Raw genomic sequence first — 15,637 nt, forward strand, 5'->3', positions numbered from 1 at the left:
TAAAAAAGGAGCCCTGGAAGACCACCTGGAAACACATTCAAAACCCACAGACTAATCCAGTCTGTCTTGATCTCGCTGGCACAATCTAAGTGGTATCCACCACACTAGCTAAGAGTTCCATGCACCTCCCTGCAACAAAACTCTAGCTCTCACTACAGGTATCATAAGTATATAGAACCATGCACCATGCCAACTATCACAAGGCTCTCCACTCTCAAGCCCAAAAGTTACTATACTTTCCTTGCCATTTAGGATTACTCCATAATTATTTAACCAATCCATACCCTGGGTCAAACCAAAGCCTGTCATAACCAGCTTTATCAAAATCACTGATGAGTCCTTTCCATAACCAAACTCATCTCTTAAGTTGCCAATACCATATTGCATTTCCATCACAACATAACCATGTGATCATCGTATCATCCTTATGCTTCCATATATGCAACAAATAAAAGGACAGCATGGCACCAAAACCAATAAGTATAACTTAGAAATCAAAACTAGAAAACTAACCTGCCACCCCTGAGGAACTAGTCTCAGTCTCAGACTCTGACTGTCCTGAAATAAACACTCGAGTTGGAATCGAGCTGTCTATCCTCCTTTGCTCAAGCTCCCTTAGCCTTGGGCAATTTTTTTTTAAATGCCCAATCATGCCACAAGCGAAACATGACCTTGCTCGGCATTCTCCCAAATGACACCTCTTGCACCGCGTGCATATTGGACGAGTCTTCCAGCTTTCATTCTTACTTGCTTCAATGAGGGGAGATACCACTATCTGAGCTCCATGCTCCCTGGCACTCTTCTTCTCAACTATTATGCTTTCAATAGCAAGAGCCTTCTCTACTACCTGACCATAGGTAGAGACTTCATGCACTGGGGCAACTCTAATGCCCTGAGCTATTCCAGGATTCAATCCATGAACAAACCTTTCCTTCTGAGTTATATCTATGGGTATCAAATTTGTTAACATACTCGGCTACTGATGCCTTTCCTTGAATGAGATTCAGAAACTCATTCATCTTAGCAGTCTTAGCTGCATCACAGTAATATTTCTCATTAAACAGCTGCCTAAATTCCTTCCAATCTCTCACAGCCGTATCTCGTGTCTGGGAAACTACCTCCCACCACGTCCGGGCATCATCCCGCAATACATATATCGCACAGATCACCCTATCGTGACCTACCAGCCCCATACTGTGTAGAATGGAACTGATCATGCCTATCCATTGCTCAGCTTCGAATGGATCTAGGCCTCCCTCGAAGACTGGAGGATAATATTCCTGGAATCTTCCACAAAGGAATTCCCATCCACTCTCAACCCTAGGCTGAGCTAAAGCTGATGCCACTCCTGGCATAGCAGAGGAAGAGGTACTCCCCAACAAACTCCGCTGTTGCTTCAAATACCTAATCTCTTCCTCATGCCTCTGCAATCTTAATTGCAAATCTGTAAGCATCTGCTGAAAATTCATAGGTGCAGATGAAGAACTGATACCCTGGCTGTAACTCCCAACCCATGTATAACCACCACCACGCCTCATTATCTGTCTTGAATATAAACCTGCTGATTGAATCTGCAGTCAATAACTTGACCCATTAATCACAACGATCATATCAAGATTTTTTCCCCCAATCAGAGATTTCTTATATTCTGTTCTTAACTGAAAATAGTCCCAATCATTTCTGACCAAGTTACATATGAATTACCCAAATAAATCCTTCATTCTTAGCGGTGGATATCCGTTCTTAACAATTACCTTATTTAGCTTCCATATACAGTATGTACTCTTGCAAAATTGGCTCTCTCCTTAACCCATGATGTTAACATACCCTATTGTAAGATGCTCCGTCTAATCACCTTTAAGTTAAAAAAACTCCCTTGATTGAATCTTTAATTCTGGCTACTAAATTAGCGTCATTCTTCACGGTGTTTCCAGTGCTAGTTTTATTCTTGCCTTATTCCCACAGTATACTCTATTTCCTAGTCATGACAGCAATCTTAACAAATCCATGTACACCCATTTAAAATTCCACTGACGCATCCAGTTTCTCTCTGATCTACCTACATAACCCTAGTGGTACCTACCACTACGGCTAGACATTTCGAAGTCACAGTCGAGTCCTCTCTTCTTACACTCAAAAATCACCACTCTCTCTTACAGTCCATGGTTGTCCCTTATCGCCCAACTTATCCATACTAAGATGTAATGACCCAAATTTCCCTAATAAGGTTTAGGACCTTGATTAGGAGGCCAGGATGGCCATAATTGATTTATTATGGTATTAAATGATTATATGCATGTTTATGTGAATTATATTATAATATGATGATGAATGCATGCATGCATATGGATCCACATTTTATGGTAATGGCATTTTGGTAATTTGGCCCGTTGAGGGCGTAATTGTGTATTTTCATGTATGTAGGTGAATTACAAATAATACCACATTAAATTTGGATTTGTTCGAGCCATTCGTCATGAGACGATCTTTGAATGCAAGTTTTCAGTCTGGTCATAACAGGGTTAATTTCGGGGCTCGGAGTGAGTCTCGGGGTAATTTGAGGATTAGAACATTACCGAGAATTAAAAGGTAATGGGATATGATTTATTGGTATTTGAGAATATTGAGAATAACGGGAATTTGAGGGTGTTAATTATGATTAACGAGATAGGCAGGAAATGACGATTTTGCCCTTAGTGGCTGTTAAGGTTTTATTTTAGACTTAAGGGCCTTTTAGTCTTTTCACCCTAAGGTTATATTTAACCATTAGAAGGATGTGGAAAGCTAAGAAAAATAGGGCATCACCTCATCCTTCTCCCGACAGTTTTTCCTCTCCATTTCTCCTTGGATTTTGAAGCTCTTTTTGAGGAATCGAGCTTGAGAACCAAGCTTTGATAAGCTAGGGTTTGTTGGGGTTTTATGCCCTAATTAAAACTCAAATTCTTTATAATCTCATTTTATTATCAATAAAAGAATAGAAATCATTTTTTGACTTTGTCAATCACTTTGCTCACATGTTTTATTTTCATGATTATTTGTTTAATATAAACTTCTATTAAATCCTGAGCATATAGCTAATCTTATTTATAGTGACGTAATCACAGTGGAATATAAATATGATTATATGTTCAAAATTAGTTAGTCCTAAGATTAGTCAGTGCACCGGATTTACACTGACTTGCCAATCTACGATATGATATACTTACACATTACAGTGTTATGTTCTTTCCAGAACATTAGCAAAGTAGATAAGATCGGATGTATTTGTTACATCGGACAGGATCGATATTGACAGTTGATAAGATAAGTAAACATACCGTTATTATCTATTCTAGTCATATCATATAGTTGACCATAGGTCAATTCAATCTCAATTCTGAGTGGTTAGTATTCTAACTTATTGTATTATTTGAGTTCTTTGACTTGTTCGTTACCAGCTTACCCTACGGACTAGCCCATACTTACATCTTGGGAACTCGGTAGTATAATTAGTGGGAGTGTTAATCATAGATATGAACATCTATAGCTTCTGATGAAGAAGTGAAACGATGGTTTCCTTTTAGTTTGGTTCAAGGTGTTAAATGATAGAGATCTCATTTCAGTAATTAAATTAGTTTACTGAAATATCATTTACAAGGAACTAAGTGTTTTAAGGATAAAATACAATGAGGGGTAAAACGGTATTTTAGTCATTTCTCATTGTAGACCGTCTATAGAGGATTGCGTGACAATTATGGTTGTAACAATGGATAATTAATAGCGTATCTATATTTGTTATAGAGCGTTCTATGAATTCAAGAGTGCAATTCCGAGTCTATAGTGGAGTCACGAGGAATTAATAAGTTAGTAAATTTATTTGTTAGATTTATGATAACTTATTGGAGCTTGATTTCATAGGCCCATGGTCCCCATTGTACCTTGGATAAAATCATCTAGATAGTCTCAATTAATTGATTTAATCATCAATTAGAATTATCAAAGTTGACTAGGTCAATTTTGGATAGTTTCACAGAGTTGTGTAATTTTGAAGAAAAGAGAAATTATGGCAGATTTATTAATTAAGATAAATTGGTATCTAAATTAATAAATAAATTTAAATCAAGGTTCAAATTATAAATAATTATTTTGATAAAGGATTTAAATAATTATTTAATTAATTAAATCAATAGAAAATAATACAGGCCTTGATTTTAAGTCCAATGGGCTTATAATCAAATGGAAAATTTCACGGGCCTATAGCCCATGATAATTTCGACCTAGGGCTTCAAAATGGATATTATTTTATTGATTTTTTAATTAAATTAAATGGCCTAATTGGGTCTATAAAAGGAGTGCTTAGAGAGAAGTCAAAAAGAAGTTTGAGAAGTCACAAGTCAGATTTTCTGATAGTTTTATATTCTCTCTAAACACAAGTCCTTTTCTAAGCCACTTTGTTATTTTCTCTTCTTCTTTCTATATCTATCTCATGTGTTGAGAATTGCCCACACTAGTCTAGGTGGTTCTAAGGATACATTTGAAGATTGTGAAGAAAATAGAAGATCGGTTCAGTTTCTTGATAATACTCTGCGACAGAAAGGATACAAGAGTTAGAGAAACTGAAGGAATGACTTTTAATTCCGCTGCGTATACTGTAAGTATTATATTATTTGTTTCTCTTTGAATTCAATTTTAGAAACATGTTTTAGGCTATCTTGTATTAATTTGTTTAATATTAGATATACATGAAAATAAATAAAGATCCTGTATAAGCTTTTTCCAACAGGGTTGTGTTCTACCATTGAAGAGGGTGCTAAGCTGAGATTGAGGTGAGTTTTTGGCCATTAAAACTCTTGTTCTTGCTCTATTTTTCTATTTGAGTTTCAGCTGGTTTTTGAGTTGGAAAGTTGAGTTTCAATGAGAGTTTTTGGCAAGGGATGCTTGGGTTATGATGCCTAGGTTATGTGTAGATGGTATTTGGGTTTATTTGGGGGTTTAAACGGAGTTTGGAAGCTTGATTTTCAGGTTGGAAATGAAGGATTCGAAGGAGGGAAGAACCAGGGCGATTCCGCCTGGTCCTAACACTATAGCGCCCAAAGGGTGGCGCTACATCGCTAGCCAGGGAAAAAATCCCCTGGTTGTAGCACTGGGGCGCTAGTGAGGCAGCGCTGTAGTACTACCCTGTTTTCTCATAAGCATGTTTTGGGCATTTTTGAGGGTTTTCGGCTCGAGGTTTCAATTCCTAAGGCTCGGGATCGAATCTACTTACCATTTGGGTACAATTCGGGGTCCCGAGAGTGAGGTTTAGATCATGAAACTTTTATTGTTGATTTTCATTAATGAAGGTTATATTTGGTTATGACTAGGTGACCGCTAAGGGATTAAAGGACCGATTGTTCTCAAGGGTCGTTCATTTGTTATTTCTCCCTCGAACCAGAGGTAAGAAAACTGCACCCAGTATGTGATGCATGAGAAACATGTGATTAGGGCATGATATGAACATTAAATGTGAGATTGATCGGAGCTTGAGTCTTTGTGTTTGTACATGATCATAATTATGCTAGCAACTGTTAAGTAAGCATGTTGAATGCCCTACATTTGGATATTTGACATATGATATATGCCTGATTTTATTGCTTACTTTTGCATGGCACAGACCCATGAGTCAGAAATCGGCATGGGCCGTATGGTATTGGCTTAAGAGTCAAGAACGACACTGATGTGTTTAACACAAGCCGAAAAGATTAGATCTAATCGACATTTACATTGAATGACTCATCATGAGCATTAATGCCGGACTGACCTTAAGTTCGATGAAAACTAAAAGCGCTTGTCTAGCCTATGGCTAGTTACTTAGAGCCAGGGCCAGAAGGCCCAGGTGACTACATTGTCACATGGCTATGGATGCTGATCCACTTAGTGACTTGCTCATCAGTTACTCATTATGGTTAACAGAACCTCAAGTGCTAAATCACTCATTAAGGTTAACAGAACCTCAAGTGTTAAATCACTCATCATGGTTAACAGAACCTCAAATGTTAAATCACTCATTATGGTTATCAGAACCTCGAAGTGTTTAATCACTCATCTGTTTAGGATTGACTTGATAGTCATCCAGACAGGAGGGCAGAGCCCACATGGTTATGGATGTTGAGTCCACTTAGTGACTTGTTTTTCAGTCACTCATTATGGTTATCAGAACCTCAAGTGTTAAATCACTCATCTGATTAAGATTGAATTGATAGTCATCCATTCAGGAGGGCAGGATTTCTTATCCTGGATACCCCATCATTATCTGAACTTGATTGCATGCATGAATAGGGTTATTATTTCTAGGCATGCATGATATGATTTTAAAGACATGTTATTACTGTTCATGAGCATATTGAATTTTCTTGCTGGGCTTCAGATCACGGGTGCTATGTGGTGCAGGTAAAGGCAAAAGAAAGTTGTACCTGTTGGGGTTTTATGCCCTAATTAAAACCCAAATTCTTTGTAATCTCATTTTATTATCAATAAAAGACTAGAAATCATTTTTTTGACTTGGTCAATCACTTTGCTCACATGTTTTATTTTTATGATTATTTGTTTAATATAAACTTCTATTAAATCCCGAGCATATAGCTAATCGTATTTATAGTGACGTAATCACAGTGGAATATAAATATGATTATATGTTCACGAGGAATTAATAAGTTGGCAAATTTATTTGTTAGATTTATGATAACTTATTGGAGCTTGATTTCATAGGCCCATGGTTCCCATTGTACCTTGGATAAAATCATTTAGATAGTCTCAATTAATTGATTTAATTATCAATTAGAATTATCAAAGTTGACTAGGTCAATTTTGGATAGTTTCACAGAGTTGTGTAATTTTGAGAAGAAAAGAGAAATTATGGCAGATTTATTAATTAAGATAAATTGGAATCTAAATAAATAAATAAGTTTAAATCAAGGTTCAAATTATAAATAATTAATTTGATAAATGATTTAAATAATTATTTAATTAATTAAATCAATAGAAAATAATAATGACATTGATTTGAAGTCCAATGAGCTTATAATCAAATGAGAAATTTCACGGGCCTAAAGCCCATGATAATTTCGACCTAGGGCTTCTAATCAACTTTTTTTTTTATTGATTTTTAAATTAAATAAATGACCTAAACACAAGTCATTTTCTAAGCCTCTTATTGTTCTTTTCTCTTTTTCTCTCTGTATCTGTCTCATGTGTTGAGAATTGCCCACTCTAGTCTAGGTGATTCTAATGATACATTGGAAGACTGTGAAGACAATTGAAGATCGGTTCAGTTTCTTGATAATACTCTGCGACAGAAAGGATACAAGGGTTAGAGAAACTGAATGAATGACTCATTCATTCCGCTGCGTATACTGTAAGTATTATTATCATTGTTTCTCTTTGAATTCAATTTTAGAAACATGTTCTAGGTTATCTCATATTAATTTGTTTAATATTAGATCTACATGAAAATAAATAAAGATCCTGTATAAAGTTTCCTAATAATTTATGTATTTCATTTTTATAATTTTTTTAATTATTAATTGATTTTATTTTTTTTAATAGTGTTTCATATTTTTATATTTATTTATGTATTTTTGTAGTATATTAGCATATTTCTTGTAGATTTTAAATTATATTTGTTATAATAATTAGTATTTTGAATCGTAAATAATGTATAGTATTTTAATTTTTATGTAATATATTTTTTATATATTTTAATTTTAAAAATAAATATTATTTCTAAATAAATGGGTCCGTGTGACAATTTCCTGCCCTAATAGAGGTATCATTGTCATCGCCCCATCCCAACGAGAATATGCAGAAATGGAGAGAAAGACAAAAATTAAAATTCTTAACGAGTATGAGAATTGGGTAGCAATCCGCGTCTCGTGTGCATCCCTAATTAGAAGCCTCATTTCATACTTAAATGCATAATGTAGTATCCTAATGTTAAATTTTGACTTAATTTGATTATGAATCTTTTACTTTATTTCAACACACCGTGTATGTTATGCTCTAATATTAAAGTACATTCCAATCGACATTTGCCAACTCATATTATGATTTATTGTATTTTAAACAAATTATTTTTAAAATATTAGAAATGATTTTACAAATCTAAAAACAAAAACAATAAGTGGGATCCACTTAAAAAATTGATTGATTATCTATTAAATTTCCTTTCGAAAATATTAAAACCTTATTTTTTAAAAATATTTATTTAATGTTTTAAAAAAATTTACACTTTTTTTGGACCCGATTTTATCCTGTTACATGTTTAGACCATGTGTTTTAATAAATTATTTTTTAGATCCTATTTTTATAAAATAGTTCAAATAAATCAAAAAAATCGATTTTGATAAAAAAAAAAATTGAACTCAAATCACAAATAATTTACCAAATTAAAAATTCTAAAAAAAAACACACAATTATTTTGCCTAATAATTGTATTATCATATTCAATTTTTTTTCTTTACCAAAATTAAATTTAGGGGTCTATTTAAACTATTTTATAGATCACAAGATTTAAAATTTAATTTTTCAAGACACAAAGTCCAAACAAAACAAAATATAAAAAAAAAAAAAGTATAAACCCTAAAAAAAAAGCCATCAATTAAAATTTTACAAACATACTATTTTAATTTCTTAATGTTATTTCAAAATGAAAATGAATCGCCCCTTATGTTTAAATAATAACTAATATGTTTATACCACTACTTAAATACTATTATCAAGTAAAGATCAAGAACAAATGAAATAATAGTAAAGTGAATAAGAACCACATAGGAATTATGTGGTGCACTTCATTTGAAGTTGAAGTCTACTATCTAAGGTAGGCTTACAAACAGTCTGGCCACAGAGTATCTTTATCCCAAACAAGGAGTTAGCCACGTGGCAAACACAAGAAACCAAGGCATTAGCTTGAACCAACCAATGAGAGAAGACCTTATCCTATCCATTATCTCAGCTAAAAATAAGTGTATTATATCCACTCTCTCTCCACACAAACAACTCTGCTTTCAATCACTGTGTTTTCAGTCAGGACGGTAGAGCCAGGGGAAAGGAGGAGGAAGAAGAAGAAGAAGGTGAACCATCATGGCAGCCTCGCTACAAGCAGCCGCCACTCTAATGCAGCCCACTAAGATGGGCTCCAACGCCGCCCGCGGTGGGTTGCAACTCAGGTCTTCTCAGAGCGTTTCCAAGGCCTTTGGTGTTGACAGCACTGCTGGAGCTAGACTCTCGTGCTCTCTCCAAACTGACTTCAAGGACTTGGCCCAGAAATGCGTCGACGCCACCAAGATCGCTGGCTTCGCTCTCGCCACTTCTGCTCTTGTTGTCTCGGTACATTTATATATATATATATCTTTATGTTTATATTGCTGCTAAACCCTTTGTTTAATTCTCAATGATTGTATTAGTACTTATGTTTTAAGGAAAAGATTGTTGTGATTTGTGATTGTGAGTATGCTCTTTTGAGTTCAATAGGTGCAGATCATGCAGTGTTAGAGACTAAATTTAGTGTTAGTGTTGTAACCAAACTAGTTTTATCATTAAGAAAAAGTTAGAACTTAATAGAGATGTATGTAAGCCAAATTTAATTTCAACAAGGAAGTTTAGTCAGTTATTAAGTATAAGTTTTTTAAAAATTTGACAGCAACTTAGAAAAATGATATGTTATTGTTCTTATATATAACTTACTTGCCCATGTTAGGATTATAATTTTTTTGATATTACTATATGAAAGGTTTTACTATAATATTGCATGGAGTTGATGTGAACTTTTGAGAGTTCTTCTTACTTACACAATGGTTTTGATTGAACCAACCAAAACGAGAATCGTTTCATGTTGACAGGGAGCTAGCGCGGAGGGAGTACCAAAGCGTCTAACATTCGACGAAATCCAAAGTAAGACATACATGGAAGTGAAAGGAACAGGAACCGCAAACCAATGCCCCACCATCGACGGTGGTGTCGACTCATTCGTGTTCAAGCCAGGGAAGTACAACGCCAAGAAGTTCTGCTTGGAGCCAACTTCGTTCACAGTCAAGGCAGAGGGAGTGAGCAAGAACGCCCCAGCAGAGTTCCAAAACACCAAGCTCATGACCCGTCTCACCTACACCTTGGACGAGATCGAGGGACCCTTTGAGGTCTCGAGCGACGGCACAGTGAAGTTCGTGGAGAAAGACGGCATAGACTACGCTGCAGTCACAGTCCAGCTCCCTGGTGGCGAACGCGTGCCTTTCCTATTCACCATCAAGCAGCTTGTGGCCTCGGGCAAGCCCGAAAGCTTCAGCGGTGAGTTTTTGGTCCCGTCGTACCGTGGCTCGTCGTTTTTGGACCCAAAGGGCAGAGGTGGCTCCACTGGATACGACAATGCCGTGGCCTTACCAGCTGGTGGTAGAGGAGACGAGGAGGAACTTGTTAAGGAGAACATAAAGAACACTGCTTCTTCTACAGGGAAGATTACTCTGAGTGTTACCAAGACTAAGCCCGAGACTGGTGAGGTGATTGGAGTGTTTGAGAGTGTTCAGCCATCTGATACTGATTTGGGAGCTAAGGTTCCTAAGGATGTGAAGATTCAGGGTGTGTGGTATGCTCAGCTTGACTCGTAGATGAGTTATTATTTTTGTGTTCATTGTTATGAATGTGAAAATAATTCTCTCTTTCTCTCTCCCTATGTGATCATTGATGTAAGTTCTTGAGATTTTTGCTATAAGTTTTTATTCAAGGTGTTTTTGTGCTTAACTTGTCTTAATTTACCTGTAAAACCCCCCCAACTACTCAAAGAAAGAGGCAACTCAGGAACCTTTGTGTTGTTGTTGTATATTATCATCATCATCATCCTTATTTTATGCTAAATATCATTTCCAATTATAATATTATATTATCAATAATATATGTAAATATATATTGTCCTATGCTATTATGAATGATGAAGCACCTTTAATTGTTTTATTATTTTCTTTTTTCTCCCTTGTTTCAAATGAGACAAATATTGATTTCTATTCTAGACATTACATTATTTTCAGCATAAAAATTAAAAATCAGAAAACCATGCTGTATTGTGTGCTTTGATTTAATCTATACGAATAAATCAAAGAAAAGTGGGCTTTGAGTCTATATAAACAAGGAACACCTGAGGAAATTTAACGTAGTGAACTTTTTATAAAATTTTAGTACTAAGTGTAGTGATTGATATTATCATATTAGTATAATATATACATAAAAATTCTGAGACTGACTCCATCTTACCCTCAGTTATAACAGTCTATTTGAGTAGAATCCATCAACCAGCATCAACCAATATGAATGAGTGAGATAAAGATATGAAAAATGCTAAAGAGTATCCTTGGGTGTCCAACACCCTACAAGTTATATTGCTATTTACATATGCTATAATTTAAATTAAAATATGTAAGATATGATACTAAATTGTAATAATGGCGATATGTCATGTTCTAAGTTGTTAGACATTTTAACAATTATTGACTAGCTTTTTTGCTAACAACTAATTCAAATAAAGCTTAAAGAAATAAAAATTATACATAGGAATTTTACGTGGTTCAGGTTGTGAATCAACCCTAGTTCACGAGTCACTTGTATTAGGATTTAAAGAAGTTGCAAAGCTCGAGTTTCTTGGGGGTTTCGGGCAATGTATGAGCTCACTCTGAAACTAAGAATTGAGGATTGTTGTATCCTAAATTTAGCACGAGTTCACTTACCCAGCTTGGGTACAGCCGGCAGTTAAATACACGGAAAATAACTAAGTAGAATACCTAGTTATTAACCATGTGAGCAGCTCGAGACTCACAATGATTAGATCCAATATTAGGCGTCTGGGACTTACTACGAGCTCGGAGTCAGGTAATTGTCAAACACGAGCTCAGGTGAGATATTCAGCTCGCGAGGACCTAGATATAACGCATACTGAAAGATCCCAAGAGACTCGGGATATCTTTATACACTCATTAATGACCACGTTGTCTCATATATATATAATTTATTACTCGAGATAGCAGGAGCATATTTTATTCTGTTATCAAATTATATACCAATGTAAATGAGAATAATTTGTATTAATTATATACCATATATAATTACGCGGTTTATTTACACGATGACCCGAACCTGTCCAGTGAATCCCCCTATAAATACTAGGAATGATGGACAGGGAAGGGGGCCAATTATTTTTGTATTACCGAAACTCTATCAAAATAGAGAGAGAAATAGTAATAATATTGACTCGTGAACTAGGTAGATTTTAACCACTGAACCACGCAAAAGAGGCTTTTGAGTGGGTACTTGTTATTTCATTCTGGTTTATTATCTAGCACTAATCTACCCATTTTATTTCTTAATATACTATTGGCGAAAAACCGCGTCAACAGTTTGGTGCTTTCATTGAGAGTAAATTAGTGCTTTACAAGTTCCAGTCAACTTTCATCATGGTGCTCACTCGCTCAATGCACGATAATGAGACAAAACAACCTGGTGAGCAGGAGGCCCGTCATGCCGTTGTTCCCAATGAAAGGGGCTCGAATGTTCAGCAACTTCCGGGGAAACAACCAATGGGTTAGGGCGATATTAGGAATTCAGCGTCGCTACCGCCAAATCCTAACCCAGGTTATCTGACTGCTATCGAGATGGAAAACATGCAGTTGAGGAGCCATCTTGCTAGAGCAAACAGGCAGATTAAGGAGGTCTTAGCTCAGTTACCCCTTCTTGCAACCAACGTTTATGTCGGAAAGAGGCAAAGTGGGTCTCATAACTCCCATAGGAATAATTAGCATAACCGAGTCGATCTGTCAGAACTGCCACTCCGAAATCTGTACCTTCGGGGCAAAATCACCAGAATGATCGGCCCACTGATCGTCACAGGGGCCATCAGCATGTATGTTAGTCAGTTAGGACTGCGACCCCAAGCTCGGTGCCTTCTTCACAAATTCCTAGAAATGCCCAATACAATCCGTGATGAGGGGGTGGGACAAGCTCACGAAGGCACAACGCTCCGGAAAACCCCTCTATGCCAAAATCGGAGCACCAGGCACAGAGAATAAGGGACGTTGGAGTAGAGCCAAGGTGAGCTAATTTAGTTCGTCCTGATGGAACAAGGATAGCCTCGCCAATAAGGCATCCTCCGTCACCTGTAAGACCTCCAACACCACCTCGTCCTCAACGAGAAATTCCAACCCATGGGAACAATAGGAGAAATCCTCCCCCATCTGCAAATACTTCCGTCCCACGGACGCGTGTTGAGAATCCAGGTCCTCGATCTCAATCGCGAGCTGTAAGTTTCGCGAATGGAAGTTGCTGGACAGAAAGTCATCGTAGCGGCAGGTCCGAGAGCGACCTAAGAAATCATTTGAGTTCAGCACAAAGTCATTGATATGATCCACAGCCCAACTTGTGTGATCATCTGAACTCGCAGAGAAGGTATCCAACTCGGGATGAGGATATTAGCTATACTCGACATGAGGGAGGTCCGTCCATAGTACGCGACATCGGGAATGACCCACATAACCAATCTCAAGCTTGGAGGGACAATAACCCGTCAAACACGTATGATAGGATAGGAGCTATTGAACAGCCCCCAGCTAACCTAGGGACCAAGGACCAAACCCTTGAGAGACTAACTCTAATGGAAGAGCAGATGAAAATGCTCTTATCCGGGAAGGAAAAGGACGATTGCGACTCAGACGAGGAGCTGGAACCTTTTTCTCCAAACATTGCGGCGACAACATATCCTGTAGGTTTAAAGATGTTGCACATGTCAAAGTTTGATGGAAATGGAGATCCGTCTGATCACCTCAGAATGTTTAACACCATGATGATGGCCCACAATGTCGGGCTCAATCTAAGGTGTATCTTGGTCCCTGCAACTTTGGTCAGGCCTGCCAGGTAGTAGTTTAAACAATACAAGAGGCATTCCATAAGCTCATGGAAGAAATTTTCTTTCGATTTCAAAAAATCATTTCAAGCTTCACAGGCTGCTAAGGTTGAGGCTAATTCATTGGCCAACGTAAAGCAGCAACCTGGTGAAACACTGAAGGAAAATCTGAGCAGATTTACCAATGTTGCTGCACGAGCTAGGGACGTCGATGACAACTCCAAGCTCATGGAAATGAGGATGGGAATCCTCATCAGGAGCGACCTATGGCAGGAACTCTAAAGAAAATGAGTTAGAAGCGTAGACGAATTCTTGGCCTGAGCTCAAGAATGGATAATCCTGGAGAAGGCGTGAGCTTCTGTTGCAGGAACCAGCCAGATCCCTGTCCAACCCGTTAGAGCGGTAACGGATGTTGCAGCTACGGCTTAAACCGTTACCCAAAATAACCAAGGGGGAACAACAAAAGGAAAGGGAATGGTGAGGGCAACCAGAGCATGACAAAGAAAAACAAGTCCGTGGAGAAGTTCAAACCTATCTATGCTACATATACCGACCTAAGGAACACCCAAGAGCATATCTTTCTGGCTAATTCTAATTGCCTTCCATGGAAGAAGCCAGATCCTTTGAGAAACCAAAGGGCAAAGAGAGATCCTTCAAAATTCTGTTGATTCCATAATGACATCGGTCATAACATTGATGATTGTTGACAGCTGAAGGATGAAATTGAAACACTCATCAGAGCTGGACCGTTGGTCCAGTACGCTCGAAATCGGGTAATTCCTAAGCAGCCCACCGGGCAGAACTCTCAATTAGCCCCAGAAGCTCCGATAGGCCAATTCGAAGCTCAGGCAAACCAGGTCGAACCTCCTCCAATAGTAGGGGAGATATAACCGCTATTGCGGGAGGACCTCATTTGGCGGGCATGAGTAGCAGGGCCCAAAAGAGGTACATTAATGAGTTGAAGGCTCATAATGGGGTGGAGTTCGTCCCGGAGCAACGGTTATCGAAATAGCAGCGATCGGAAAAACAACCAATCATTTTCACAGAAGAGGATGCTAGGCATGCCCAATTCTCACATAATGATCCGCTGGTAGTAATCATGTAACTTTCCAACTGAAGGGTCCGAAGAATACTAGTGGATAATGGAAGCTCTGTAAATTTACTTTTCAGATCCACCCTGGAAAAAATGGGACTGTCTGTATCCAATTTGAAGGCGACCTCGATGACTCTATATTGGTTTTCGGGTGAAGGGACAACGGCCATAGGGACAATCAGACTGGTGGTGACACTGGGAGAAGAGTCACGAACTGTCTCCAAAGTACTCGAGTTCGTGGTAATTGATTTTCCGACATCATACAATGTGATTTTGGGCCGACCCGTGCTGATGGCATTTGAAGCCATAATATCTATCTGGCACCTGGCAATGAAATTCCCCCCAGCTTCGGGGATATGCACAGTCAAAGGTGATCAGCTCGCTGCTAGAAAATGCTACATCATTTCTATGAAGGGAAATGATGAGGACACCAAGACTAACGATCCAAGTCTAGTTCCAGTTGGTCTGGTGACGAGGGCGCGAGCCAAAAGACTCAGTTTAGGAGCTTGATGAGTCTTATTGTATTTTTAATTTATTCACGTTATTGTTGTTATTTGGTCTTTCTTTATTTTGTAAAAGTCAAACACTTGACTTGTGTGAGCTGAAGAGTTGTGTGAGCCGAAAGGTCTTGTTTATGGTGCTTTCATTAGGAAGAC

General features: G+C 37.6%; 1 protein-coding gene across 1 annotated transcript; it reads left to right on the top strand.

Moving 5' to 3' along the window:
- Window positions 1–8,999: 8,999 nt before the first annotated feature.
- On the top strand, window positions 9,000–10,825 carry LOC133812419 (oxygen-evolving enhancer protein 1, chloroplastic). Its single transcript, XM_062246316.1, has 2 exons — window positions 9,000–9,342; window positions 9,855–10,825. The coding sequence occupies exons 1-2, from the start codon at window positions 9,097–9,099 to the stop codon at window positions 10,611–10,613; spliced, it is 1,005 nt and encodes a 334-aa protein (XP_062102300.1). The 5' UTR covers window positions 9,000–9,096; the 3' UTR covers window positions 10,614–10,825.
- The last annotated feature ends 4,812 nt before the right edge of the window (window positions 10,826–15,637 follow it).

This window comes from Humulus lupulus, chromosome 1 (genome assembly GCF_963169125.1).
Source record: "Humulus lupulus chromosome 1, drHumLupu1.1, whole genome shotgun sequence".
In the NCBI taxonomy this organism is placed as follows: Eukaryota; Viridiplantae; Streptophyta; class Magnoliopsida; order Rosales; family Cannabaceae; genus Humulus; species Humulus lupulus.

What these genes read in the sequence shown, in the direction of transcription:
- LOC133812419 (XM_062246316.1), top strand. Translation starts at nt 9,097, where the DNA reads ATGGCAGCCTCGCTACAAGCAGCCGCCACTCTAATGCAGCCCACTAAG. An exon ending in CTTCTGCTCTTGTTGTCTCG is followed by an intron (nt 9,343 to 9,854) that starts GTACATTTATAT and finishes TCATGTTGACAG; the next exon opens with GGAGCTAGCGCGGAGGGAGT.